We start from the raw sequence: 25,879 nt of genomic DNA, 5'->3' as shown, positions 1-25,879 counted from the left end.
CACTGAAAATTTATTTTGTTTTTATTGATATTGAAAATACAAGTTGAACTCCTGATGCCTTTGCATGCATGATTGATTATGTCCTTTAAGTTAAAATCCAGTTATCTTTTGTTGATTCATAGTTTTTACTGGTTTATAGAACCGTAGGGAAGGCTAGGCTGTAGCATGTGTTGTTTAAAAATAATTTTAAAAACATCTGCAGACTTTATGTATTTTTCCATATTTTATGACTTAACAGTATTCCATTTCCAAAGACTGATCGTAATTTGCTACAGAAAGCTTTTATTTTTGTACTGATGCACAGAGTATTAAAAAGCTTCAAAGAACACTTTTTGATATCCGCCTTTGTGATTATTTGTATCTGCTGTCAACAAAATTGAGGTGGATTTCTGTTCACACCTTGATTACTACAGATGTTCAGTCACTAAACATGTATGCTTGAAAAGAGGCATACAATCAAAATTATTTTCAAGCTTTGATTTGAAATGGTCATTTCCGTGAAGGGGATTGTGCTTCAACATGGGTAATGGTCAGAAAGAGTAGAGAAGTTTGGTCAAGACCTATACATCATCTCAGTGATGAGGTAGACTGAATAGGCAGGTCAGATAACTCCTTCTGGCTCTTGTTAATGTGTTCTACTGTAACAGAGAACTTGTAGTTTTTCTTCTTTGGCCATGGTGATTATCAAGACTTGACATTTACCAACTGAAAAAGAATGAAAAGTTAAAGATATTTTAGGTCTATTTGATTGTGATGCTTTATTTTCTGTCTGAAATTAGGGCTAAACATAATTACTGAAGAAAGATGTGTCATGTATTTTCTAAGTTTAATTGCCTATTGACTGTCAAATTGTTTTGTATGATTTTATGACTTGTCTGTTTAATGGCTGTGTTTTGTCTGCAGAATCCCTGTTCCAGCTGCTTCTGGAAATAACTGTCCGTAGCACGGGAATGAATGACAGTACAGGACAGTCCTTGACAGCACTTTCCTGCGCTTGCCTCTTCAGTTTGGTAGCTGCATGGGGAGAGACAGGAAGAACGTTGCAAGCAATCTCTGCAATCCTCACCAATAATGGCAGCCACGCTTGTCAGACTATTCAGGTATTGCACTAAAACTTCTCTCTTTCTGTGAATTTATATAAATGAGTAGTTCTCATGAGTTCTGAGAAGATCTGTTGTTTAATTGTTAACTTTTTCCCCCCCCCTCACTGTTTTTGAGATGAGTAGGTATTTCTTTGTCTCTCTTGAGTTGGAGATAGAACAGAAAATGCAACATTCAAAAAATAGTAATGTTTTTCACTCAGTATTTCTTTTACTCTTTAGGTGCCAACCATTTTAAACTCTCTTCAGAGGAGTGTACAGGCAGTTTTGGTGGGCAAAATCCAAATCCAGGACTGGTTCAGTAATGGGATAAAGAAGGCAGCCTTGATGCACAAGTGGCCGTTGAAAGAAATATCTGTAGATGATGATGACCAGTGCCTACTTCAGAGTGATGGTTTTTTCCTCTATCTCTTGTGTAAAGATGGACTTTACAAAATTGGCTCTGGATATAGCGGGACAGTGAGGGTAATGTGATTACTTCTCATCTGATGAGTGACAATTAATATTTTAATTTAACTTTTATGATGTCCTGTTTCCATGGAGAATCTTAAGTAGCTTACTAATGATCAGTTCTTTTACAGTTTGTGTGAAGTTTTCTGATGATTTCTTTGAGAATTTGACAGCATTTTGTTAGAATTTTCACAATATGTTGAAGACTGTTATTTAGATGGTAAATGATTATGTGTTAAGTTTTCAGTCTGATATTTGTTAAGTGATTGGAGTTTTTTGCTTTTCAGGGCCATATATACAATTCTACATCCCGCATCAAAAACAGAAAAGAAAAAAAGTCTTGGTTAGGTTATGCTCAGGTAGGTGAATGCTTAAAATATAAAACGTGTGGCCCTCCCCATCCCTCATGAGTAATTTAGGTAGACTTTGGCTTAGAGTAAGGTTACATGGATATTTTGTCATTCCTTTGGCTTTAGTTATAAAAACCATGACTTTTTTGAATGACTTTTAAACTGTGGAAGATGAACATCTGATTATAGTGGCATACAGAAAGGAGTAATGAAGTGTCCTTGTTTTGTGTTGTCATTGTAAAGACTCTCAAAATATGATGATTTAACTCATCGGTCTATGAATTGTACAGTCACTTGATGTCTGCTTTTTCAGTGGGTGTCAGTAGATGTAAAAATGTGCTATTGCAAGAAACTAGTGTAAAAAATATTTGAAATACCTGTTAGGGAAATAAATTGACTTTAAAACATTTGTAGTAAAATAAGGAAATGCTGTTCTGGCTGGGGGAGGATTGAGCTTGTGTAAACAATGACTGGAGATAATTGTTGACATTGCCGCTGCAGAGTTAACTATATTTGGATGGTTTATGTTTTTTAGAGTTAGTCAGTTTCCAGAATATCAGCCACCTTTTCTTATACCTTTGTTATTCGTTATAAAAAGTCCTCAAAACATTAAAAAAAATTACATTTCAGACACCAGTGAATTTCCTTAAGTTTTTAACTAGTGAGAAATTTTTATTCTATATGTTTACTATTAACTGAGTGATCTCATTGTCCCAGTGTGATTTTAAGTATACTCCTTGCCACATTTCTGAAGTGAAATTGTTAATTACAAATGCATATTCTATCATTACACTTATGATATGTATATATATTTATATGTATGTACACATACATGAAATCTGGTTTTATTTAGTGTTAAAACAGATCACCAAAAAGTATACTGGCACGATACAAATGTGTGTGGATACATTCATTCTGGAGACAGTTTTATCAGTTTGGAAAGGAATAGAATTCATGTGGTTTCACACGTTTGGACACTCTGTGCTTAGCTATAAATGTACGTGATGTTTTTTGCGTGCTTGTACAGGTGTATGAACCCACACAGTGACTGTACCCAAAAGATTATCAAAATGAAGCAAATATGATTCCAGAATTTTAAAACAATACCTAAAATAATGGTTGCAATTTTTTCCCTTTTAACAATACCTGTTAATGTATTTAAGAATATTTTCATACCAATATATATATTTTTACTCTTACCAGGGTTATTTATTATATAGAGATGCGAATAATCACAGTATGACAGCCATAAGAATAAACCCTGAAACTTTGGAACAAGACGGTACAGTTGCTTTGCCAGGTAAGACCTTGCAGAATGAGAAGTTGGTTATAGTTTACTGTTTACATGCTATATTTTTTCAGGCAAGCAGAAGAAAAAGTGAGAGATCTAGAGATGACAGAGATTTTGAGATCAGAGATTTCTTTCTTTATTACTTCAGTGCATTGGACCAGCTGCAGTATTTCATTTAGAGGCCTTGCATCTTACTCCAACTATTGGAAAAATATTGCAGTATTTTAGAATGTGTGTTCACCTTAATTTAAAGATGAGCTTAAATTCCTTCTTAAAAATTTTTATTTCTTCCTCATTTGAACTTTGAGCGTTTGGCTCACATATGTCTTTGTTTCCAGGATCTCTTACAGGTAGGTAGTTATAAACTGTGAACAAAAGCATGTGGTTTTTAATATAAGTAAAAATGTATCCAAAAAGCCAAGGCAGTTAATGAAAGCTGACGGACCATACTTCTGATGTTTGTATTGGTGGTGGGTTTTGCTTTATTTGTTTAGGGATTTCTTTTAGGTTTATTTTTGTTTGGGTGGGGTTTTTTGTTTTGTTTTGTTACTATTGTATTGTTTTGTTTCATTTTGTTGGCTTTTTTCAGAGGAGCCTCATAACTTCAGTCTCTGTTTAGAAAATGAGAATGTTCCTGGAACATGCTTTAATGGCCTCCTAGTGAAACACATCTGTTCTTAGCCACTCGCATGAACAGTAGAAGGACACAAGAAAATTTGATCAAACAATGACAGGCTTATTCTGTAATCAGAAGAAAGATTTTGTGTTTCATCCTGACATAAATAAGAAACCGCTGACTGAAACCTCAGAAAAATTCTCTAGGATTTTTGTCTTTGAAATGCAAACAGTAATTTTTGAAACAAATTATGAACGTAGAATCTAGTCCAGGCAACTTTCTGCACATCCTTGAAGCATGAATGTCTGTTTAAGCTGTTCTTGCTCTTTGTGGGGCTATATTAGAAACTTAGGTGACAGCACATTCAAGGATCTGACAAAATGACTTTTAGGGTGGTTTTTCAACTTTCTTCACCTCAGGACAGCTTCTTCAACCAGTAGGGTCCTTTGAGGTCCTTAGTAATGTTACCATTTGTAAACAAATCAGTGTTCTTCATACAAGTCTTGAGAGAGACTTGAACATTTAAAGTCTACCCCTCTAAGCTGTTAGCTTGCTTTTGCAAATCTCAGTGACAAGCGTCATTCTGCAAGACTGCCTTGTATTTATACTAAAAAAAAGGCACAAATTAAATGACAGTATGCCTTCTAAACAAAAATATATTAATTTTCCATTACAAAAGCAAATCTTATAACTGTGGGAATACCCATTTAGAAATCCCTCAAACTCTTTTGCACAGTTGTGTTTTGTATGGTTTGTGATGGCATCAAAGTGGGTGGTAGATGTTATTTGTAACCCCAACCATTTTTATTTCTATCCGTGAATTCTGCTGGTTTGCCTTCTGCATTTGTACACATTTATCTCAGTGTTATGTTGTGAGCAGATATGACCTTGTTATTTTGGCTAGGACAAATTCCAAGGGGTCCATTGCTGGTTATTTTAGTTTCCCGTTAGAAGGAAAGAAATGAAGGTGAGGGGGAGGGGGTGTGACCTGAGGAAAACTGAGTAGGTACTTAACTCTGAAGTAGTAGCTATCCCACTGAAATCTTACAGTGACTTGCAAGTTGTAGTTCTCAAGAGCCATGCTGAATAGAACTAGAGGGCAGTAACCTTGCTAACAGCTGAACAGAGCAAATATTTGCTCCTAGTTTGTATGGTATTCAGCTATGGCTCTGCCTGGAATTGGTCTCTTTCAAATGCCTTGGCTGATGATAGTGCATTTAAATAAGGTATTAGAATTTATTCACACAGGGGATGCATAGGAGATTAGGAGCTCATTAGGAGATGTGATTAGGTGTTGATCCTAACAGCTAGGAGTAACTAGAAGTCTTGTGACCCTAGAAGTCAGAGATCTATGGAACATTATCTTCTCCTTTCCCAGACAGTAGGATCGACCAGCTTCTTGAAACCATAAACTTCTATTTTTAAAGAGCAGTCTTTTCACTCTGATAGATGATATAGCAAATCTAGCATTGTATCTGGAGCAACCCGAATGTGTGTCAACATCTTGTATCTAATGCCTTTGCCAAGCCTCATATACTGTACCTGAGCTGTACGTCTCAGTCCATATATCATTAAAATCTGAATTCTGTGAGGCTTTCCTAGATGATTGGACTTGAATTTCTGAATTTACAGAGGTTTTCATCTTGCACATTTCTTTTAGCAGTAATGGTTACTGCATACCTTAGAGCAGTTGCTCAGTATTCAGGTGAAGAAGTTAAAGTCACATGCTATATGGTTTCGTTGTTATTTGAAGCTATAAATTAATATTTTGGAGCTCAGGACTATTCACTTAGTCTGAAAAGTACTGCTATCTGAGGGTAACCTAAATGAGTTCAAGGCCTGCCTCATTAGCAGGCAGAGAATGCACTATATATGCACTATATAAATGTGGAAGGTGATGGTTGACAGTCATATTCTCTTGAAGCATCTAAGGAGGCTGTAATTAACAGATGTCTGTAGTTATGTACTATGAGTAAAACTTAAGTCCTTTCTCTTATAGCAGTCTCCAGACAGAAACCTTGGCTATCTTCGTCTCTAGAGTAATTTCCAAAGTCAGGTTGAATAACACTTAGTAATTATCGTAAGAGTTCCATCTTAGCTGAGAACACTATATTGTCCTAGTTTTTGCGGGTACTCCATTTACCTTCCATTTTGTACTCTCTCCATTAATTTGGTATTTAATGTTGGGCCTGGATGTTACCTAATAAAGTGCTAATTTTTAGGAAGTCTTCTGGAGAACATGTATTTAAAATAAAAAAGCATCCCTGTTCCAGATATCCTCTTTGAACACATCTAACAAAACATATGACCAACCCCCAAAAGTGTTTACTGGGAAACTCGCCTCTTCTTGAAATGACTCAAGCAATAGGTTAAACAGTATAATATGGACCAACTGGTGGTCAGACTATTCTATTTCCTTGACTGTTCTGCTTGTGTGAGCATGTAATTTTCAGTCATTCAAGGAATCTAAATACTTACGAACTTCCTGTAACTTTTTGAGAAATGTCATTTAGATTATTTTTGGGACTTCATGTCAAGTTATTGAAATTTCTTTTGTTTTATCACTGATATAATTTTGCAGCATAGAGAATTAGTAATGTGAATTGGCTTTGGTTGTTCAATCTGAGATTGTTTTTGAGAGAGCAGTATTTCAAACTTCAGTGTATTTGCTGTTCTCCATCCTGCTTGCTGCATACCCTCTGTGATTCATACCTGGGTCTGCTCTAAGGGGAAGGTTGTCTAATTTAGGTACTTTGCTTAAAGATGTGAGAATCACAGAAGGCTATCTAATGCATATTTGATTCCTGGTAATACACTGTATTGGACAGGGCAGTATAGCAGGAAAAAGTAAACAAGTTTATGGGTTTCTAAATACTGCGGGGGGTTTTCAGCTGTATTATTTTTAATGCTTGTAAGTAGCAAAAAAATAGCAAACTTGCTAGTTATGCTAGAAAGATGTGCTTCATTTAACATTAAATTTAGTAGTTAAAATAACTGAGACTGGACGTTTGTTCAGGTTATGAAGCAAATACTTGGAGTGTCAACTAGCTGTCCTGTAGTATTTTTGGAAGAGGTCTCTTTCCTATGTGTAATCAATGAGAGAAGCACCTTAGAAACCATGTATTATCAATCTCTTTGTTCATAGCTCCATCCACAGATCAGGAAGGGAAGAAGAAATGGTGTAGGGACATGTGTTTAAACTTACAGAGAAAGTGATCTTTTTTCTCTTACTTTGGGTAGAATTCTTTTCCTACCTTTTTTCCTAGGAATTGGCTGACCTATTTTCAATAAATGTGTGATGTATTCAAGTATATGCTTTATAGTTTTCAATGCCCCCCCGAGATTTTCAGTCCATAGTTTGGTGAAATTATTAAGTGATGAAAAAATGAGATGAATTATGGAAAGTTTTATTCATTTATTTCTATAGGTTTTATATGCTGGACCGAGGAAATCTTTCTTTAAAGATAATGATCTTTATGTAAAAAAAGGTCTTTGGGAAAGGACTTAACAGTCTTGGAAAATTAGAATTTAGTTCTGTTATAACTCACAAGTGAATAGTAAATGATTTTTTTTTTTTTTTGGTTAAATATGGGGGTGTAACCATTTACATTTCATACAATGGAAAGTTCTGTAATAACTCTTATAGTAACTAAGGAGTACTATATGCTTTCGGTGAGACAGGAGATCCTAGTGTAAAATAATACATTACCAGAACAGTGTGATCTCGCTTTAGACAAACTAGAAATCTCATAATCTGATTGTAGTAAAACTGAATTAGACAAAAGCAGAGACGTGTGTGTGTGTGTGTGTGTATGCTAATATAAACTGATGCAGTGCATTTCATCTTTCTCTCACAGATTGTCATACTGAAGGGCAGAATATCCTTTTCACTGATGGAGAATATATTAATCAAATAGCAGCATCTAGAGATGTAAGTTTTGCATATGATGGCTTGACTATTTTTCTCTCAGCTGAATTGTTTTACAATATTTATAGCTTCCTTTTTGCTTGATGTTTGGCTTTTTCTTCACTAACACAACTAAGGAGGAAATCCATGTAACTAGAAATAATGAGAAACCGCCATATTTGTGCATAAAAAAGCAGTATTTTGGTATTTATTCACACGATTTTGATTTGTGATGGATTTTTCAGATAAGTTTTAAGAAAAACGTCAGTCCTCTTTCAAGAAAAAAATGTTATCAATGGAATAATATCTTTTTAACATGTTAGAGGATCTCTGTGGGATAAGCTTTGTAGAGCTTAATTATAATTTTTTTCCTAATTTAATTTTATGTAATTGCTTTGGAACTTGTTGGGGAATTTCAGCTAGTTTTAACAGAAGACAGATGAAATATACTACATTCCAATAGAGGTTTGTATGAAAATTACCTGTTGACCAAAGCTGTGGAAGCCCTAAGAAGTGCTTCTACTACGGTCAAAACTGTTGTGGTTGTTGTGTGTTTTTTCAGCAGACAGTTACTGCATTCTTAGTTCTGAATTGGTTTTTGATACTGAGAAAGCTGTAAAACAGGGATGGGATATGATCAGGTTGTCAAAAGATGCCAGACATATAAATAAGAGAAAAGTGGGATTAATGCGTTTCCCTCCTAATGGAACAACTCCATCTGCATTTTTAAACAGAAAACTGTTTTAGCTACTTTCTACAGGAGTCACTCGGCATGCAGAATTTTGGGTTCCAAATCAGGAGCGGTTAAGGGCTTAAAATATAGATGTAAATATTTATGAAAATACAATTACTATGGTGAATTTCAGAGTTAATTATTTCTATAGCAATTTACTATTTTCATAGTGTTCATAGCATTTTCATAGAACTCAACATATGCTTAAGGTATGTCAGGTACTTATTTCACGTTGTCCTGTTTGCCGTTTTCTTCTTTTCTCCTCTGTAATGTTGTTTTATAATAAATGTTATTTTATCAATGTGTCCTCTGACAGTTTACTCTGAAATAGTATTATACTGGTGCACTTATGATTTGAAAAGTAAATTAATGTGTTTATTATATAGTATAAAGTAGATTTTTATATTTATTGCAGGATGGCTTTGTAGTGCGAATATTTGCCACAAGTACTGAACCGGTACTGCAACAAGAACTGCAGCTGAAGCTTGCAAGAAAATGCTTACATGCCTGTGGCATCTCATTGTTTGATCTGGAGAAAGATTTGCACATTATCAGTAAGTCCTCTTCTTTGAAGGTTAATAACAAGCCTGGTAATTCAAACAATAGAGCTGAAAGGCTGCTCTTCCCTTGTCTCTTATTACATACAGGAAGGTATTATAAACACATGGAGAGGTACAAGGGGTGTGAAACTGTTTAAGTGTTATTTGACTCATAGTCAAATCCATACATGCATTTTGAACCACCTTTCTCTCTGTAGCACTATCCACAGTTTTCCAGTATTTTCCTTTAGTTGTATAATAAATATGTAGTTGTTTGAAGCTTGGACTTTATAATAGTGCTTGTATAACACGCAGTTAAGCTGGGAAACTCCTTGCTGTGGGTCAAAGTCAACAAGTTAAAAAGACCACTGACTGGGTTAGTGGAAAAGAAATGGATTGAAAAACACTTGCATCAGAATTTGAGATGAAGAACTGTTAATATCTGTGAAAGTATTTTGAATATCACTTGGCCTTTGCTTTGGGGTATTTTTGCTCTGTTAGGTGTCTACTTCTGGCTCTGTCAGAACCAAAGCATACTTGACTACATGGACCTTTCAACTGACCAACTGCAGTTGCTCTTATGTGTTCTTTTTTCCTCTTTGAGCAACTCTACGAAGTTTAGTTCAGTAAGCCTTCTTGTGGCAGCAAAATTTGGTTTCACTTGTAGCTTTCTTAGATTACTTGTTATGACAAACTCTCCCTAGCAGAGTTGGGTAGGTAACTGGTCTGAGAAACTGCCTGATTAAACTGTCCAGTTAACACAATCTTACTTACCCAGGTACAGGGTTTGATGAGGAATCAGCTGTCCTTGGTGCTGGAAGAGAGTTTGCACTGATGAAAACTGCTAGTGGAAAGGTACTGAAAATGTTCTATAGTAAATAGCAAATTGCACCGGTAGATTTTTATGTAGTTTTTGATTATTATTTTCCATAATTTATTTTTACCTTTTTAGTATGTTAGAATGAATGTCTATGACTGTATTTAAATACATTTTTCAGAGTCCACTTTAAAGGCTAAAGGGCAAATAGTTATTTGAAAACATAAACAGATGACTGGAACCATTAAGAAATCCATGGCTTGAATTAACAGAAATTTCTACTGTCAGTCTTAGAGGCTTTGTTTTAGACTTGGGGGTGAAAATTACCCTTCGTCTAGAAATGATGTATTAGCACCTTTGTAAATTTTGCCTTCTCTTAACTTCCCACAAACAGTGTTCAACTCATCTAGCCAAACAATTATATATGAAAACTGACTCTGTGGCTCAGTAGAAAGCACATTTCAAAACAAGCAAATTCTAATCAGAATGTTTTCCCCATTAAGTAAAAATTGATGGGTTTAGGATAAAGTTATTGAAATGGTGTAAACAAAGTCAGGAAAAGTTCTGTATGGTTTGAAATGACAGGATTTTAAAAAAATGCAGCTTTAAAAATTATATGAGCTTGAAGTGCTGTGGTGTAACTAAAAATGATAAACTGTTTTCTCCTAGATTTATTATACTGGAAAATATCAGAGCCTTGGAATCAAACAAGGTGGCCCTTCAGCTGGCAAATGGGTTGAACTCCCAATCACAAAATCTCCAAAGATTATTCAGTTTTCTGTTGGACATGATGGCTCACATGCCTTACTTGTTGCTGAGGATGGAAGCATATTCTTCACAGGTTCTGCTAGTAAAGGAGAGGATGGTGAATCGAGTATGTATCATTGCTTACTTGACCAATGGTTTATAAAAACTTCTTAACCACTTTTTAATTTGAAGAGTTTTAACATTTTCCAAGAATATATAAACATACCACTTGGGCTGAATTTTATGCCAGCCACAACTCCTGACAACCAGTGCCACTGCCTCTCCCAACTACAGAAGTTGATCTGTGTTTTACCACAGTTTGGATTGTGTGGTGGGAGTACTATTTTACAGTTGTTCTGAGCAAAGGCAGTCATAAGTTTGGTCAAGAGGCCATTGTTGTTTTATTGAACTTTGGAATTATTTTTTTTTTTGCCAACTAATGGAGAGGTACATGGATTAGAAATTGTAGAAGCATGATCTTCTGTGCCTTGATCAAGGAGAATTCTTTAGACATAAAAGAAGACTTAAATTTGATCTTCAGACTAACAAATACCTCTTCAATATAAAATTAACAAATTTCCTAGTTCTGGTCTCTGAAGTTTTTTGTTCAGGTTCAATTTTAAGACAGAGATAGCTTTAGGTGCCTCAAAGCTGGGATCTGCTGTGATATTAAATTAAATACTTCCTTTTAGGAAACAGGCTGTTCTGTTATGTTGTGGTAGATTAATTAATAATAATAAGTGTTTTGAAATACTTGGAGAATCATTCCTGAAAGATATTGATCTAATCATGACTTTGCTTACCATCAAATTTTTTAGAGGAACCCATATAATCCAATAAAAATTAAACCAAGAGATGGTACATATAGTTGGGAGGGGTGTTGTTGGTTTGTGGGTTTTTATTTGGTTGGTTTTGTTTGTGTTTTTTTTTTTCTTTTTCAGTAGCAGCCTGAAAACTAACTCCTGATTATATGAACGATGTTATTGTGCCTTTGATGTTTTTGTTGTTTTTTGGGGTTGGTTTTTTTGGTAGAATGACTAGTAACTTATTTATTTATTTATTTAAAGCTAAAAGCAGACGGCAGTCAAAACCATATAAGCCTAAAAAAATTATTAAAATGGAAGGAAAGATTGTCATATCTACAGCGTGCAATAATGGAAGCAGTTCTGTAATTTCAAAAGATGGAGAACTCTACATGTTTGGAAAAGATGCTATTTACTCTGATAGTACAAGTAAGTTAATATTTGTCTTTAAATTATTTCCCAACTAGGCTAGTTGAAATTAGCTTGATAGTTTTTAGCCTGCAAAAATGTTTGTTTCTTACTGTTCTGATAGATTTCTGACATTCTGCTGATTGAGGTAAATATGACAGAAGGGTAGAAAGAGAAGACAAGTTTCCATAAGTTCTGTAAAAATACTTAGCAGCAGTGGTGACAAATACCCAAATTAATGCTTTCACTATGGAGAAAAAGAAATAAAATCTCTTGTTGTAAATATCTGACACTAGAAGGCCACACAGGGAAAGTCATAGAAGTGAGACATGTTTTGCTACAGAGTCTGCCAGAAACCAGGCTTTATATGTTTCTATGCTTGTAAGGCAGCAGGTGATCAAGTACATGTCAGTTTAAATAAAATAGTAATGAAATAAATTCCAGTGGCCTTATGGCTCCTTTAAAATTGTTTTTCAGAACAAGTGATTTGCAGCAGGATTAGGTTTGCTTTTTTGACTTTTCTTTCTTTGCAGCACAAGTGGCCTAGGCCTAATTCTCCTTCTAATTCTAGCACTTGGTTTTTTAAATCTGTTGTTTTTCTCCTTTGCCATTAATTTTAAAATTGTCTGTATCCACTAGCAGTTTTGTTATATCATTGAGTTTCTTTCTCAGCTAGAAAGTTCAATTTGCCACTCAAGAATTTTATGTCTTCCAGGTTTAGTAACAGATTTGAAAGGCCATTTTGTGACTCAAGTAGCCATGGGCAAAGCTCACACCTGTGTGTTAATGAAGAACGGGGAAGTTTGGACATTCGGTGTAAATAATAAAGGACAGTGTGGACGAGACACAGGCTCCATGAGCCAGGGAGGAAAAGGTGTGGGACCTAGATTTTTCCTTTTGTTTTGTGTGCTGCAAAATATCCCACGTGAAAACAAAGCTAAACATTTTATTATAAAATGTAATTCCAGTACTAATTAAGTAAATACAACGTGCTTAAAAAAACAAACAGGCATGAATTTTTTCACTTCAACTCTCAGGTATTTGGTGTTGTGCACATACTAATAAATATAGTAATGTTTAAAAAAAATTAAAAAAAAAACCCCCGAAGAACAGAACTTAATTACTTTCTGTCAGTAGAAAAGCTTTTCTGTAAAACAAATGAGTAAAACCAAACCACATCCTCTTTGTCTTGCTACGTGTCATTGTCTTAGTAAGAAAACATTTTCTACCTTTCCTTGTTTGCATTCAGTCATTTGCTTAAACAGGATGTGAATGTAAGTCTACATCTTTCTCCACAGAACTGAATGTTTGAGTTACTCCTAAATAGAGGTATGAAAAAGTCATACCTATTCACCTTTACCTAATGGAATATTTTACGTGACAAGTAAATGACCTGTTACTTCTATACTGAATAGAAGTGCTTCATTTCCCTTTTAGTTTTGAAACCTACCTATATACCCCAGCCCAGGTGCAGGGAGGTTTCAAAATTGTCATTGTCCTGGCTGAGCATGCAAATCAGGCATACCTAGTCATTCCTTTTAAAACCTGATTTGAGAGTGTTCTTCAGAGCTTCCACAGGAGCCACTGTTCATAGAAACATTTAATAGTTTGGGTTGGAAGGGACCTTTTAAAGGTCGTGTAGTCCAACCCCCCTGCAATGAGCAGGGACACCTTCAAACAGATCACGTTGCTCAGAGCCCTGTCCAACCTGACTTCACCTCTCTGGGTAACCAGAGGCTCTTTGTTGGCCTTGGAAAACAACTATTTCTTGTTTCAATATCCTAATTAGGTTTTGGAGTTGAGAACATGGCTACAGCAATGGATGAAGACCTGGAAGAGGAACTGGATGAAAAAGATGAGAAGTCCATGATGTGTCCTCCAGGCATGCATAAATGGAAGCTGGAGCAGTGTATGGTGTGCACTGTATGTGGAGATTGTACAGGCTATGGAGCTAGCTGTGTTAGTAGTGGGCGTCCTGATAGAGTACCTGGAGGGTAAGCAAATGTGTGGAAATGTGCGTGATGCAGTGTGTTGAGTGGCTAAAGCATGTATTGAGTGTAAACTGAGCTGATGTATTTTAAACTTAAATCTAAAGTAACATTATAGCTAAAAGAGTATGCTCTTTTAAAATCAGAAATAGATTCGATTTTTTTGTAAATAGCTTGTGATGGCTGTAGGTAATTTAGTTTTAAATACGTTTTTTTACTTTAGCATAGAGTTCTCTACTAGGAGCTGTTGGATATGAGCACCAATATAAATCTGTCTCTTGACAGAGCTACTGGCTCAGGATAACCTTTCTTTGTCCTTTGATGGAAGTTTTTTATCTTGCTGTTCCAGTTGCTTTTATCTGTTACTTCTGAGCTGAGCTGCATAAAGGGCCACTGCTTTACATAACACCATTGCTACTTCTCCAGCATTTCATGTGCTCCTTGTTTCCTCATGTTTTCACGTGATATACATTAAATTAAATGAAGAAAAGTTAATGCTGAGAAGTCAATTCAGTGTATGGTCATCATATGGTCCTGGCATCATGCCAGGACATGCCAACAACAGTCCTTTCTGTTTATCTCAGGAAAACTTACATGTCCACAGATAGAGCAAACTAATATTGTATATTTTAATTACCAAGGCATCAGTGATGCATGAAAATAAAAGACAGTAATAAAACAACTCTGTTTGCTGCAGAATCTGTGGTTGTGGCTCAGGTGAGTCAGGCTGTGCCGTATGTGGGTGCTGCAAGGCATGTGCTAGAGAACTGGATGGCCAGGAAGCAAGGCAAAGAGGAATCCTTGATGCTGTAAAAGAGATGATACCTTTAGATCTCTTGCTGGGTAAGTGATACAAAATTAGCAGGATGGCTTTTAATTCTGTTTCTTACTGCACCATTTTTCTCCTCAGTACATTTGTTTACATACTTTATTATTACAGGACAGTTTCAGTATAATATTGTTAAAAGGGATAAAATGGAGTTTATCGGTCAGATTTATTTGTTGGTTATGTAGCAAAGTGGGATCATTCTGTTACATGAAATGTTTTAAGCTTACCCTTATTATAGATATCTGTGCCACTTTGTGACCTGTGCTCTTATGATACTAATATTGATACTAGAAAGTTGTTCTTGTCCTTTTTGGTATGTGAAAATTTTTTTGTAATGCTTATATCAGGACTTGAGCATTCTTAAACCAAAAAAGGGCTAGTTCATATGAAACGTTTTAAGAATATAAACAATTTTGGGCTTGGTTTAATAATAACACTTTCTGAAACTTTTTAGGGGAGAATTGAGATAACCATGACAACACATAACTTAATATAGATATGTATATGCTTAAGTACTAAGTACTGCTCAGTGACGTTGGAATTGCCAGATTCATGAAAACCAGGAAATTAGGAAATAAAGCCTAAAACTTCTCCAAATTTTCTTAAGTCCTTTCATTATTGTCAGAGCCATGTAAAGAGCAGCTAGTAAGTAGGTTTCAGTTTTCATTTACCAACTTACAGGAGTTTTTGCCATTATAACAATCTTAAACATAATTTTACATATTTTATTTTCTTAATCTATTTAGCTGTCCCTGTTCCTGGAGTTAATATTGAAGAACACCTTCAGTTACGACAAGAAGAAAAGCGGCAACGCGTCAATAGGAGACACAGATTGGAAGAGGGAAGAGGTAAGTGACTTCTTGAGAAGAGGCTTGAGTAGCTTAAGAAACTACTTAGTCTGTTTTCTAGGAATAAAAATAGTCTTCCTTCAGTGAGGCAGTACAGTAATCAAACTAAAATCAGATTCTAAATAGCTAGCTTATGTTACCTAGCATGCTTTTAGAAAATTGGGAAAAATCTGTATATTTTACAAAGTCTGTGCATAAGAACCAGAATTTTAATCGTGAAGAGGATTTTATATTGCTTTCACAAGTCAATTTGTATTTTTTTGCTGTTTCCTAGTTGAATAATAGTTTTTTAATATGTAGATGCTAAAACATTTTTATATGAAGAGATGAAAAGACTGCAAACCTGTTCAGTGCAATTTACCTATAATATGAATTATTTAATTACTATAATAAATTATTCAATTTCTGTTGTATTATAGTAAGCAAAATTTCTTTTTATAAAATTACCTTTTCTGTATTTGCATAGCATGAGAAATTTGACACAAGCTGAATCAAAAACCAAAATGCTGCCACTTTTCAAAATCTTCTTATGTATTATCTACCTTGATGTTGATTTTCCACACAAACAGTATGTACCTTAACAGGTTTTCAGTACTCTTCTTGTTTTAAAATAGCTCAGTGTCTTTATCTGGCAAAAGTTGAGAGATCTAGACTGATAAAAAATATATTTTTGTGAAGAATGATGATGTGGTTGGTAAAATTATTGTGTATTGAGAAGAAGAATAACTTATTGGGACATTATGATCTTCAAGTTCCTGCTGTGTTAGTAAATACCATTTTAATTCTTCTTTAATGAATTAGATACTGGTTTGATTCAAACACAAAATGCACCTTGTGATCCAGCTTAGACTCTATGCCACTGAATCTTTTGGTGCAAATCATGTCTTTATTTCACTTGCATTAAGAAGTTACTGGTTTCACTACAAATAAAGAACAACAAAGAAGAGAAAGCTTGTAGTTGTCTATGCATATGGAAAAGGATGGAATATTTATTTTTCTTTGAATCTTAATGGCTACCTTTAGCTATGAGGGGGAGAGGGAAGGCCTTTGTTTAGGTCATGTTGGAGCTCCATTGCATACTACTGGGAAATATTAGGTGCAGCTAACAATAATTTTTTCTTAATTCGTCATTGAATGCCTGGACATTATTGAAGGGTGCTGCTGTTCAGCCCATCAGTGATGACAGATCTGGGAGGTAAATTTCAGTTAAAAGAAAAAGAAGAGTAGCAGAGAAACATTTAAGTTTGCTTCTATTTCTGTGGTTAGAAGTAGAACTAGAGCAGCTGATCCCTTCTGTATACCATCTGCCTCAAACAAAAATACAAGTCAGGTTAACAGTATCAGGGATGTATTTTTATTGTTGGTTTGATGAGTGTATAGGGACTGTAGATAAAGAGATATTGCTGGCCAGCTTGTTGCACATGTTTGTATTATATTCTCTATCAAAAGAGCATGGAAATTCTATACCTGTGTGGCTGCAGGAGGTAGTGGGTATGCCTAGCTGGAAGACTTGGAGGTTAGTCTCCCGTTTTGCTTCAGAATTACTGATGTGATAAAACTGGGAATAGTGTTTCACAAATACTTAGACATCTTGGTTTATGAGTATTTGATTTGATAATTAATCTTGATTTGCATCACCAGGTTAACAAGTTGGCGTTTTTTTTGCTTCTCCATCCAAATGTTGCAGTTTTCCATGAACTGGTGCAAAGAATAGCACCATTCTTGACAACTGTTATGGTACTGCTCTTTTCATAAGAGAAAACAAGAACATTTAAATAGCATACTAGATTTTGTGTGCAAAAGGTTTTGCGGTCTGAAAAAACTTGGTTATACTAATGTTAAAAGAATAGGCAGGCTGCTTAGTTCTTCCAAGAAGTTCTAGTATTTGTGCATATGTAAAGGAAGAAATCCTTGCTAAAGAAGTAGCTGTTTAGAGATCCAAAGAAAGTTCTAACCTTTCAGTTTTCTGAAAACGTTGCTTAGTCAGTTAAAGACCAGATTAGCTCTGTTAGGGCCTTTCCTTAATGTACACAGCACTTGGTTTGTCAGGATTCTGATTTCTGGGTTGTAGTGTGTTAATACATGTCTTTTGTTCTTTTTATTAGAAACAAAGTGTGTGTAGTTTATCATAGTCGAGAATAGGAACCATCACTGAATGTTGCTGCTCACTCTTGAGTTACAGGCGATGACCTTCATTCAGTACAAATATTTTAATTAGATACTGAATGTTTTGTAAGCATTTCAACATAGGAAAGCTTTTCAAGTAAATAGGAATATTTCATTCCTAAAACAGTCATGCAAATAAAACAGTCAAAAAATCACAAAGAAACCTCTTGTGCATTTGCAGTTGTAACAGGAGTAAAGTTTAGGACAGAGGTGTAAGAGCACAAGTGCTGGAAGTCTACTGGTTTCCACACTGCAGATTTTTTAAATGGTCTAATTGTTTGTGCTTCTTTACCAAAGCTCCATATTTACTCCTGTTGTGGTGACCTCTGGTTTAAAAACATGTTCTAGCAATCCACTTGAATTAGGGAGAAAGTGATGGTTATGTCTACAGGTATGACATTCATTTAACTCCTTCCTGAAGTCAGTTATGGTCTCTTGTATGGAAGATGAGAATGCTCATCTTTATTTGCATTTGTCTGAAAATATGAACTGTGAATTTAGATATTCTGGGTAGAAGTAGTTGTCATTAACAGCTGCAGTGTCAATGACCTAGTTCAATGCTACTACTACAACCAATTGACTTACTTCTCAAATATCGTTCAGGTAGCCTGGCACTTTTGTAAGGAACCTGTATATATGCTGTTCAGCAGCACCACAATGAGTGGTAAATAACTTCAGAAATTTTAGGTGCTTATCCTGAAGATTTCTCTGGTTTTTATCTTGAAATGAGTCACAGCAGATTAGTTTAGACTTGCTATCATAGAATTGTAACCAGTAAATAATTTTTATGTTTAGAATCAGCTATTCATGTTGCTTCACTTAAGAAAGAAGTTTTGTTTAGTGAAAAAAGAGATCCTTAAAATTAACAGTGGAAAAGAAGTGTTTCAATGTGGGATAATAATTATTTCAAAAAACTTGAAAGTTGCTTAATATGGATTATATTTCTTTGCTCTTTTCAGTGCAACAAGTATGTACAGTTTGTTCAGGTGACCAGTTTTACTCCTTTCTGCAACAGTGGTAACGAGCTACTTCATTCACTACTTTTCTGCTTCTGGCTTAATGGCTGTGACAGGAGCAGTGAAGAGGGTTCAAAATCAATTCCCACATTTTTGAGTTGGGTATATCACCTTTTCAGAAATAAAGCCAGCTGTATTCAGCACAGCTTCTATACTAAAATGTAATATCTCAACATAGTTATTCATGGAATTAGCTTTTCACTGTCATTTTGATAATTAGTCAAGGAGCTGATATACCACATGATGAAATTTTTTGTTTTTCAGGCTGGTTTGGAGCATGATGTGAGAGATGAGTATGGAAGTAGTTGCACTATTAGTTGCACTTCATTGTTTTCTGTGGTAATGAGGAATTTTTGTATGTTAGAATGTTCAGAATATGGTTAGATTATGTTTCCTTTCCTATGAAACACCAATGTTTTTACCCGTGGGGGCATTAAGTTAAACCTTAATGGATTATAGAAATCTGTGGGCCTCACTGTACAATTAATGTAATGAACCTAAGATTAGCATTTACTGGGGGAGGTAATCTTGAAAGCTGTTCCTGCAACTTTTTCAGATTCGTATTTGAAGTCATAGAATTTAGAAATAGTCAAAGATTTCAATTTATCACTTGAAGATAACTCCAGGGTTTTTTTTCAGAAGACTGTGAGAACAGCTTTTTAAACTGTATTTAACTAATAAGCTAAAAAATACAGAAAGGGTTCTTAGTATGGTGATAATAAGTGGTCTCATGTTTCACTGGTACTTCACTCCTACTCTTTCTCAGCCTATGATGTAAAAACCTTTAGGTGATCATTACTGAGATGCAGATTTGGTGTGTAATTAATCAAGATTTGGCTTTTGATGCCCTAATAGAAAAAGAAAAATTATTTTTCATCAGTCTTATTCTACTTGCAACAACAAAAGAACCCACCGGAAATTTATTAATTTTAGTCAAAGCTGCTGTGTTTTGAGACAAAGTTATCTGAGACCGCCTATATATGGTCATTTTTTCATTTTTCTGAAGTGTAACTGATTCAGTTAATTCAGTAATTAGTTTTAGCATGGTAGGCCAAATATCCTGTGAACCTGTTTAAGATCTGCACAAGCCACTCAGAGCTTGGAATCAGTTTGTCAGTAACACTATTCTCTGTTCATTGCTGAACATGTACCTAAATACACAGCAGAAATATCTATTCAAATGCATTATTCTGTATTAAATAATGGTGTAGTTTCTTTCTGTAGTTTTAGTTAAATATTTGATGCTTTCAACACCTGAAGGTTACATTTGTTTCAGAGTTCTCTAAACAAACAAAAACCAGTCAAAAAATCCCCTGCCTTTTTACGTACATGTCTTTCTTTCTTTCTAAGAATGCTTTCAAGACAAAGCTGTAGGTTTCTGTCCCTAATAACCAGCAGGTATGATTCTATGAAATTACGTTGTTGTATTTGAGTCTGTGACTCCTTTCTGCAAGAGCTGATTATTGTTGGTAAGACTGATGTTTAAAGTAGAAATGTTTGTATTTCTATTATAGTTTTAGAACTCGGATTTTCAGTAGACTCAATGAGAACAGTTCTGGTTAATATTTGCTGTTTTAATTTACTTTATGTATTTATATACAGAGATACATCTTTCACATTTATTTAACAATATATACAAAGTCAAGTATTCCGAAGGGAGAAAGTGCAAAAATTAAGATTATCATGCATTCTACTTCCATCTCATTCTCTATTACTCCCATATTGCCTTTCATGCTTGTTTTGGCTAATGTGCACCTCTTCTTTGGCTTTGAAAGGCCTTAATGATTTTTCTTCCACATCTGATATGTACAATTTAATCATCAGTAGAAAAGAACTTTCAGACTACAGGAGGAGACATGTATCCTGTCTTTATTTTCAATTTTTTGAGCAAAAGTAGCAAACTGCAATTAACTTTAGTGCTTACACAGCACAATTATATTCTCCATGCATATTTCTGACTTAAAAATAAATTGCTACTCATAGTCTGAAAAATACAGTTTTAAAGAACATACTTCGTAACTATTATCTGTGCCTCATAGGAATATTAAATTTTGTTTCCTTTAAGGCTGTGGAGGTGGGACATTATCTCAGTATAATGTTTTCCACTTCTAGTGGAACTGAAACCAAGCATTTGTCTCCAGTTCTATTTTCTGAAATATTTTTCTTTAAAATTTGTCACCTGTTGACATATTAGATAACTATTTTTCTATATTAAAGTTTTGCTTCCCTATTTTATTATTGAAAAAAACCAAACCCCACCACCACAAAAAAGAAATATGCTTTTTCTCTTACAAGGATTGAAGAAGCCAAAAATTTTTTACAACAGAAGATTGTACACCTAGGACTTTGCTCTGCTACTTTGATTTACACTGCTCGTCTTTGTACCTCATAACACATGTGATCATGTACTATCTTTTAGGTAGCCTGTTATGTTCTGTGCGCTGATGTGGAAGTCAGCATTTGAGATAATAAACTTCAGTCTTCTGTAATCACAGCTTACCAAATAGCATTTGTTTAGGGTAAGGTAGTAGAAGAAATCAAAATATGTGTAATATAAAATCAAACATTAATCTCTTTGATAGTAGTGCATAAGTGCTTAGATGACCGAAATTGCAAAAGCATGCAATTGCATGTAGGATGAAATCAATTGTATACATTTTCCTGTAGTGCACTGTATGACTTAATAAATGCATTCTGTTTGCTAGAAAATGAAATTACTTCTGTGGTTAAGTATTTTTCTCCTTTACTCTTTCAATTCACTGCCAAACAATGTCTTTTTTGAAAGGCCTGAATCTTGTAGGACCAAGAAAGAAAAGCTAATCTTGACATTTCCTTGGCTGGGGCTATTTAACCTTGCAGCTTAACTATGATAAAACAGTCTATGACAAAACCAAGGGAGAGCATGAATGTTATTTTCCATCCTATAGCAACTGATTTAAAACAGCGGGTCTGTAGTCTACCAGTGACTCCCCTTTGCTGATCTGTCACTTGAGCTTCTAAAATAATTGAGAATAGTGATAGATCATTTTTCCCCGTGCAGATCTATGTTAGAAGCTTCTAGAATAGTTTTCCAAATAATACTCTGCAGGCGTTTTCTAACAAAATAAACAAAGTGTCTAATGCATCGCTGGATAATTCATAGTACGTGAACTCTGCTCCCATTGTACAGACAACTTCAGATGTAAGCAGAGGGCAGATATGCTCTGTATGAATTATTCTAGTGTTCTGTTTCCTGCATTGTTATTTTGGAGGGACAGGGAGGTACTTCACATCTTACCAGCACGTGACCAAGGAGGCAGGCATCACAAAGTGATCAAAATGTAGATGTTTCCTATTATATTATGATGGTGTTATGGATTTGGCATGCACAAAAAGCCAAGGAGGATGACGGATTTGCATTATATGGATTTGGGTACAAATTATTATGAGATGAAGATACATTGCATTGAACTTTATTTTGGATTCAAGTTCATTTCTAATAATGGTAAATGTAGAGTACATAGGAATATTCAGAAACACAGATAAATCTTGCCCAGTCAGGTTTTATTGGTACAGAATTGTCATCTTGGCTAGGGACATGCAATTCAGATGAGTAGCTTGGAAACTAATGACAACTGTGTGCTAGCACCATGCTGAAGCTGACAGCCTCTTATGCTTCCTAAACATTTTCTGTCTCCCCTAAATCTCCTGTAGTTCTTTTACTCATCCTAATGTACTTCACTTCTTTTCTGCTCTTTGCTCTTAGCACTAAAATGCCAAAGGCTGCCTTCAGGGCTGTGTCTTGTTCTCTTCATTGTTTCTTGTGCAGGCCTTTTCTGGAACTTCAGAATCTTTGCCTAAGTTGTCTAGAGATCACTTCTTCTGTTCAGTCACCCACAAATATCTTAGATCCACACACTTAAAACCACACTCCTTGCAATCCCTGCATCTCTTTTTGCAACTTTTTTCATGCAAGTTTTACTTTTGTCATATTGTCCTGTCTGTTCTATATTTCTTGGGCTTTTAATTTCATTAGGAACTTCTCAGTAAGTCCCATTACTTTTTTCTTATTTTCCTCTGTTCATTCACCTTTCCTCTGTATCATTTGTCCTTCAAACATTTTTATCTTTCATAATCTACTTGCCAGTTGTCTCTTTCCCCTTTCTTGCCTTTTTCTAGTGTACCTCAGTGAACTTCTCAGTATTTCTCCTCCAGCTTGGTAAGAAGCAAAGTGTAATTTATTGTCTAAGTCTAAACTGTGGAAAGTAGATTCTTAAATACTGGTGACCTGGTAGAAAGTAATTTTTGCCAAATATATATATATATATATATATATATATATGTATATAATGGAAGCTCCAATTGAGAGGGGACTAAAAAGAGGGAACAATAGCAAGAGAACTGAAGGAAGGATCTGCAAGATGAAGGTAAAGTAAATTATGATCTTGATTTATTAGAAGGAGTTCTTAAATAACAAGGGTACTTATTCTAGGATAAAGAGTCCAGATAAATACAGTAGAACCAAAATAAAAGTTCTATGTTGTGTGTAGAAACAAACACGATTAAAGAGGTTTTGGACCATTATATTATCTAACACTTGTATGAATCTCAGAGCTAGGGGGACAAGACAGTACTGTGTTTTTAAAACATTTTTCATTTTGGTTTTGAAGTTAATGCTAAAATTTGGGAACTTTGCTATGTGAAGACAAGTTTCTTCATTTGAAGGTTCTAAAGCTACAAAGATCTGGCCTAACTTTAAATTTTTGTCCATTCTGTCTAGCATGAAGGAACTGATGGTCTAAAGGTGATAGCAGGAAAGCTGACACAGTGGGCATTTATGAAAAGTTAGTCTACATGGTCTTGTTAATACAGGTCAGCTGAGGAATGAGAATATCAGTGAATTTGTAGCAGGAGGAGGAATACTTGTTTTTGAAGTTTCACGTAATCTGTTTATAGCGTGACTTAAAGCCCAGTATGGGGGGGTTTTTGTTTACAGTCCATATAGTGACTGGATTTGGGAACCCATGGAATGGAGTGTCACTTGGCAGAATTGGTTGCACCTGATTCATTTTTTTGATTAAATGTGAGACTTCTGAAAGAAGGAGAAGCCTCCGAAGAATTCTTGGTTTCGTATTTAACCTATAAAACAGAGGAGAAATACAGATTAAACAAACAAACCACTTTTTCATGATCTACATATACTCAGCCTCAGTTAAACCTAGTACATCACTACCTAAGTCTAGATTTTTAAAAAGAAAAAGTGGTTTGGAAAAAATTTTAAATACAGGTACCATTGCTTTCTTCAAATCAGATCTTCTCTTTAAGACCTTTACATAGATGGAAAAATATTTTTAAAATAAATAGATTTCAAAATTAGTAAATAGATAAGAAAAAAGTCATATGATTTGAAAAATTTTCCTAATGGAAGAGTTGGTTTTGGGTAGTTGTTTTCTTCATAATTGATTCCTCTGCATTTTAAATATAGTAATTGTGAACAGTTTTATGATTACGTTTTTTAAATGTAACATTGATCTGATGGTATTATTCCAAATCAGTATTTTGAATGTAATATTGTATGATGTAAGGCATAATAATATTCTTTTTATCTAATAAAGACAATAATGGATATTTGCTATCAAATTTTACTCTAGGGTGAATCTTTTGTATTTCCGTTGCTTGGAGTACAGTTGCATACTTAGAGGTTCAGGTAAAACTGTCACTGTGGGATATTTATTATTTCTTTGTGTAATATTTGGTCCTGTTATCAAGAAATGGCAACTTTCTTTTAAGGCATTTTGAATTTAAGAAAAGAAGATTACTATATAGTAATTATTCTTTATGTTTTTTTTCATTGCTTTTAATTTGAATTTTGTTTAACACACTGTTTCCATTTTGTGAGCTTTCCTATGCATGTGCAAAATGTTTCTCCTCAGGCCCCCTTGTATTTCCTGGTCCTATTTTTATGAACCATCGAGAGCAGGCTCTAGCCAGAATCAGACCCCATCCAGCACAGCTAAAGCATAAACGGGACAAGCACAAAGGTATTTGGTCTTCCTTATTGGCTAGGGTGGAAATAAGCCCATCCTCCCAGTCACTCCTACCATGCGCTGCATCTGTCTTTTCAAAGAACTGCACAAAATGAGTTCTACCTTTCTTTCTGTTAGTATCTTGTTACCTGAGGAGAAAGAAAATGCATTTAAATGTTGACCTTTTTTTAAAAGGCGTGCATGTTCATTAGTCTGTATTATCTTTGTTTTTCTTCCTTTTTTTTTAATGAAATATGCATTGTCTTTCTGTGTGTCTTTTCTCATTTTAATGCTGTCTCATTCCTAACATTCTTTAATTTTACTGTAGGGACTTTAGTGCCTTAGTGTGACTCAGACTGCTGCATTGCATTTGTGTTGGGTTTTTTTGAACCTTCGTGTTGTATATACAGGGTGATTACTTCAGCATGTCAATTCCAGACTTGTTAATTCTGGCATAAATTTTTTTCATAGGTAGGTTGTCTTTCAACAAACATTTTGCAGAAATAAAATATTTAAAATAATGTAAACACTACTTTTTGCTAGTTTTGAGTGGGGAGAATACAAGTCAAAGTACAGGTTTTACCCTGAAATATTCCTGAGTGAAAAGGCTTTTGCAGAGTGTAGGAAGAAGGTGTCTGATATGTCAGACGTTTTAGTATGTCTGCCAGTTCATTATATCTTGGATTTGTAGATGTGTAATTTGTTCAGATATAAATTATTTATATATATTTTTAGAAATATGTGATTACTTAAATTATGTGTATTACTAAAAATTTCAACTGAAGTTATTAAAGTTGAGCTGGATAAATATGTAAAATGGAGATTACAGTCCTGATAAGTTGAAAGCTCCTAAAATGGCCAGAGCCCATCACGCTTCAGCTATTTTCTAGAGAATAGCTAAATATTAAAAGAATTGTTAGTATGGCATTTCAGTTGAATTAAAGGAAGTTGCTGATAGTATTTGGCATGTATGCAAACAAATTGTATGACAGCTTGAAGCCTTTGGGATACATTTTCAATATGGGTGGGTGATAGGCCTGCCTAGTTATGAACATGCTGGATCATGAAATCATCTTAAGTTTATTTTATGGAAATGAAAGCAAGATCTGGTCCTTTGTATCTGTATAACACATATTCCATTTATTTGGAAGGCATATAGTGTGAGCTTTAAGTCTTTAGGGATTAAGTAGAATAACCTACCATGATCTCACTGAGGGAGACTGGGTACTGAAAGACAAAACATACTGAACCTGAGTGCTGTCATTT

The 25,879-nt window shown here is 34.8% G+C and overlaps 1 protein-coding gene across 1 annotated transcript in view; it reads left to right on the top strand.

Moving 5' to 3' along the window:
- MYCBP2 (MYC binding protein 2) overlaps positions 1-25,879 on the top strand; it is a 155,987-nt gene that overhangs the window by 16,266 nt on the left and 113,842 nt on the right. The window contains exons 4-17 of the mRNA XM_018070965.1: positions 904-1,100; positions 1,323-1,565; positions 1,838-1,909; positions 3,104-3,200; positions 7,665-7,738; positions 8,863-9,001; positions 9,765-9,841; positions 10,473-10,677; positions 11,618-11,782; positions 12,477-12,635; positions 13,551-13,755; positions 14,447-14,592; positions 15,325-15,426; positions 24,521-24,628. Coding sequence (XP_017926454.1) covers positions 904-1,100; positions 1,323-1,565; positions 1,838-1,909; positions 3,104-3,200; positions 7,665-7,738; positions 8,863-9,001; positions 9,765-9,841; positions 10,473-10,677; positions 11,618-11,782; positions 12,477-12,635; positions 13,551-13,755; positions 14,447-14,592; positions 15,325-15,426; positions 24,521-24,628 — 1,989 coding nt within the window. The remainder of the gene's footprint in view (positions 1-903; positions 1,101-1,322; positions 1,566-1,837; positions 1,910-3,103; positions 3,201-7,664; positions 7,739-8,862; positions 9,002-9,764; positions 9,842-10,472; positions 10,678-11,617; positions 11,783-12,476; positions 12,636-13,550; positions 13,756-14,446; positions 14,593-15,324; positions 15,427-24,520; positions 24,629-25,879) is intronic.

The sequence above is a fragment of the Manacus vitellinus genome, unplaced genomic scaffold (assembly GCF_001715985.3).
Source record: "Manacus vitellinus isolate BGI_N305 unplaced genomic scaffold, ASM171598v3 scaffold_2_pilon, whole genome shotgun sequence".
Classification (NCBI taxonomy): Eukaryota; Metazoa; Chordata; class Aves; order Passeriformes; family Pipridae; genus Manacus; species Manacus vitellinus.
The sequence above is the reverse complement of the archived record's forward strand: the minus strand, read 5'-3'. Positions and strand labels throughout refer to the sequence as shown.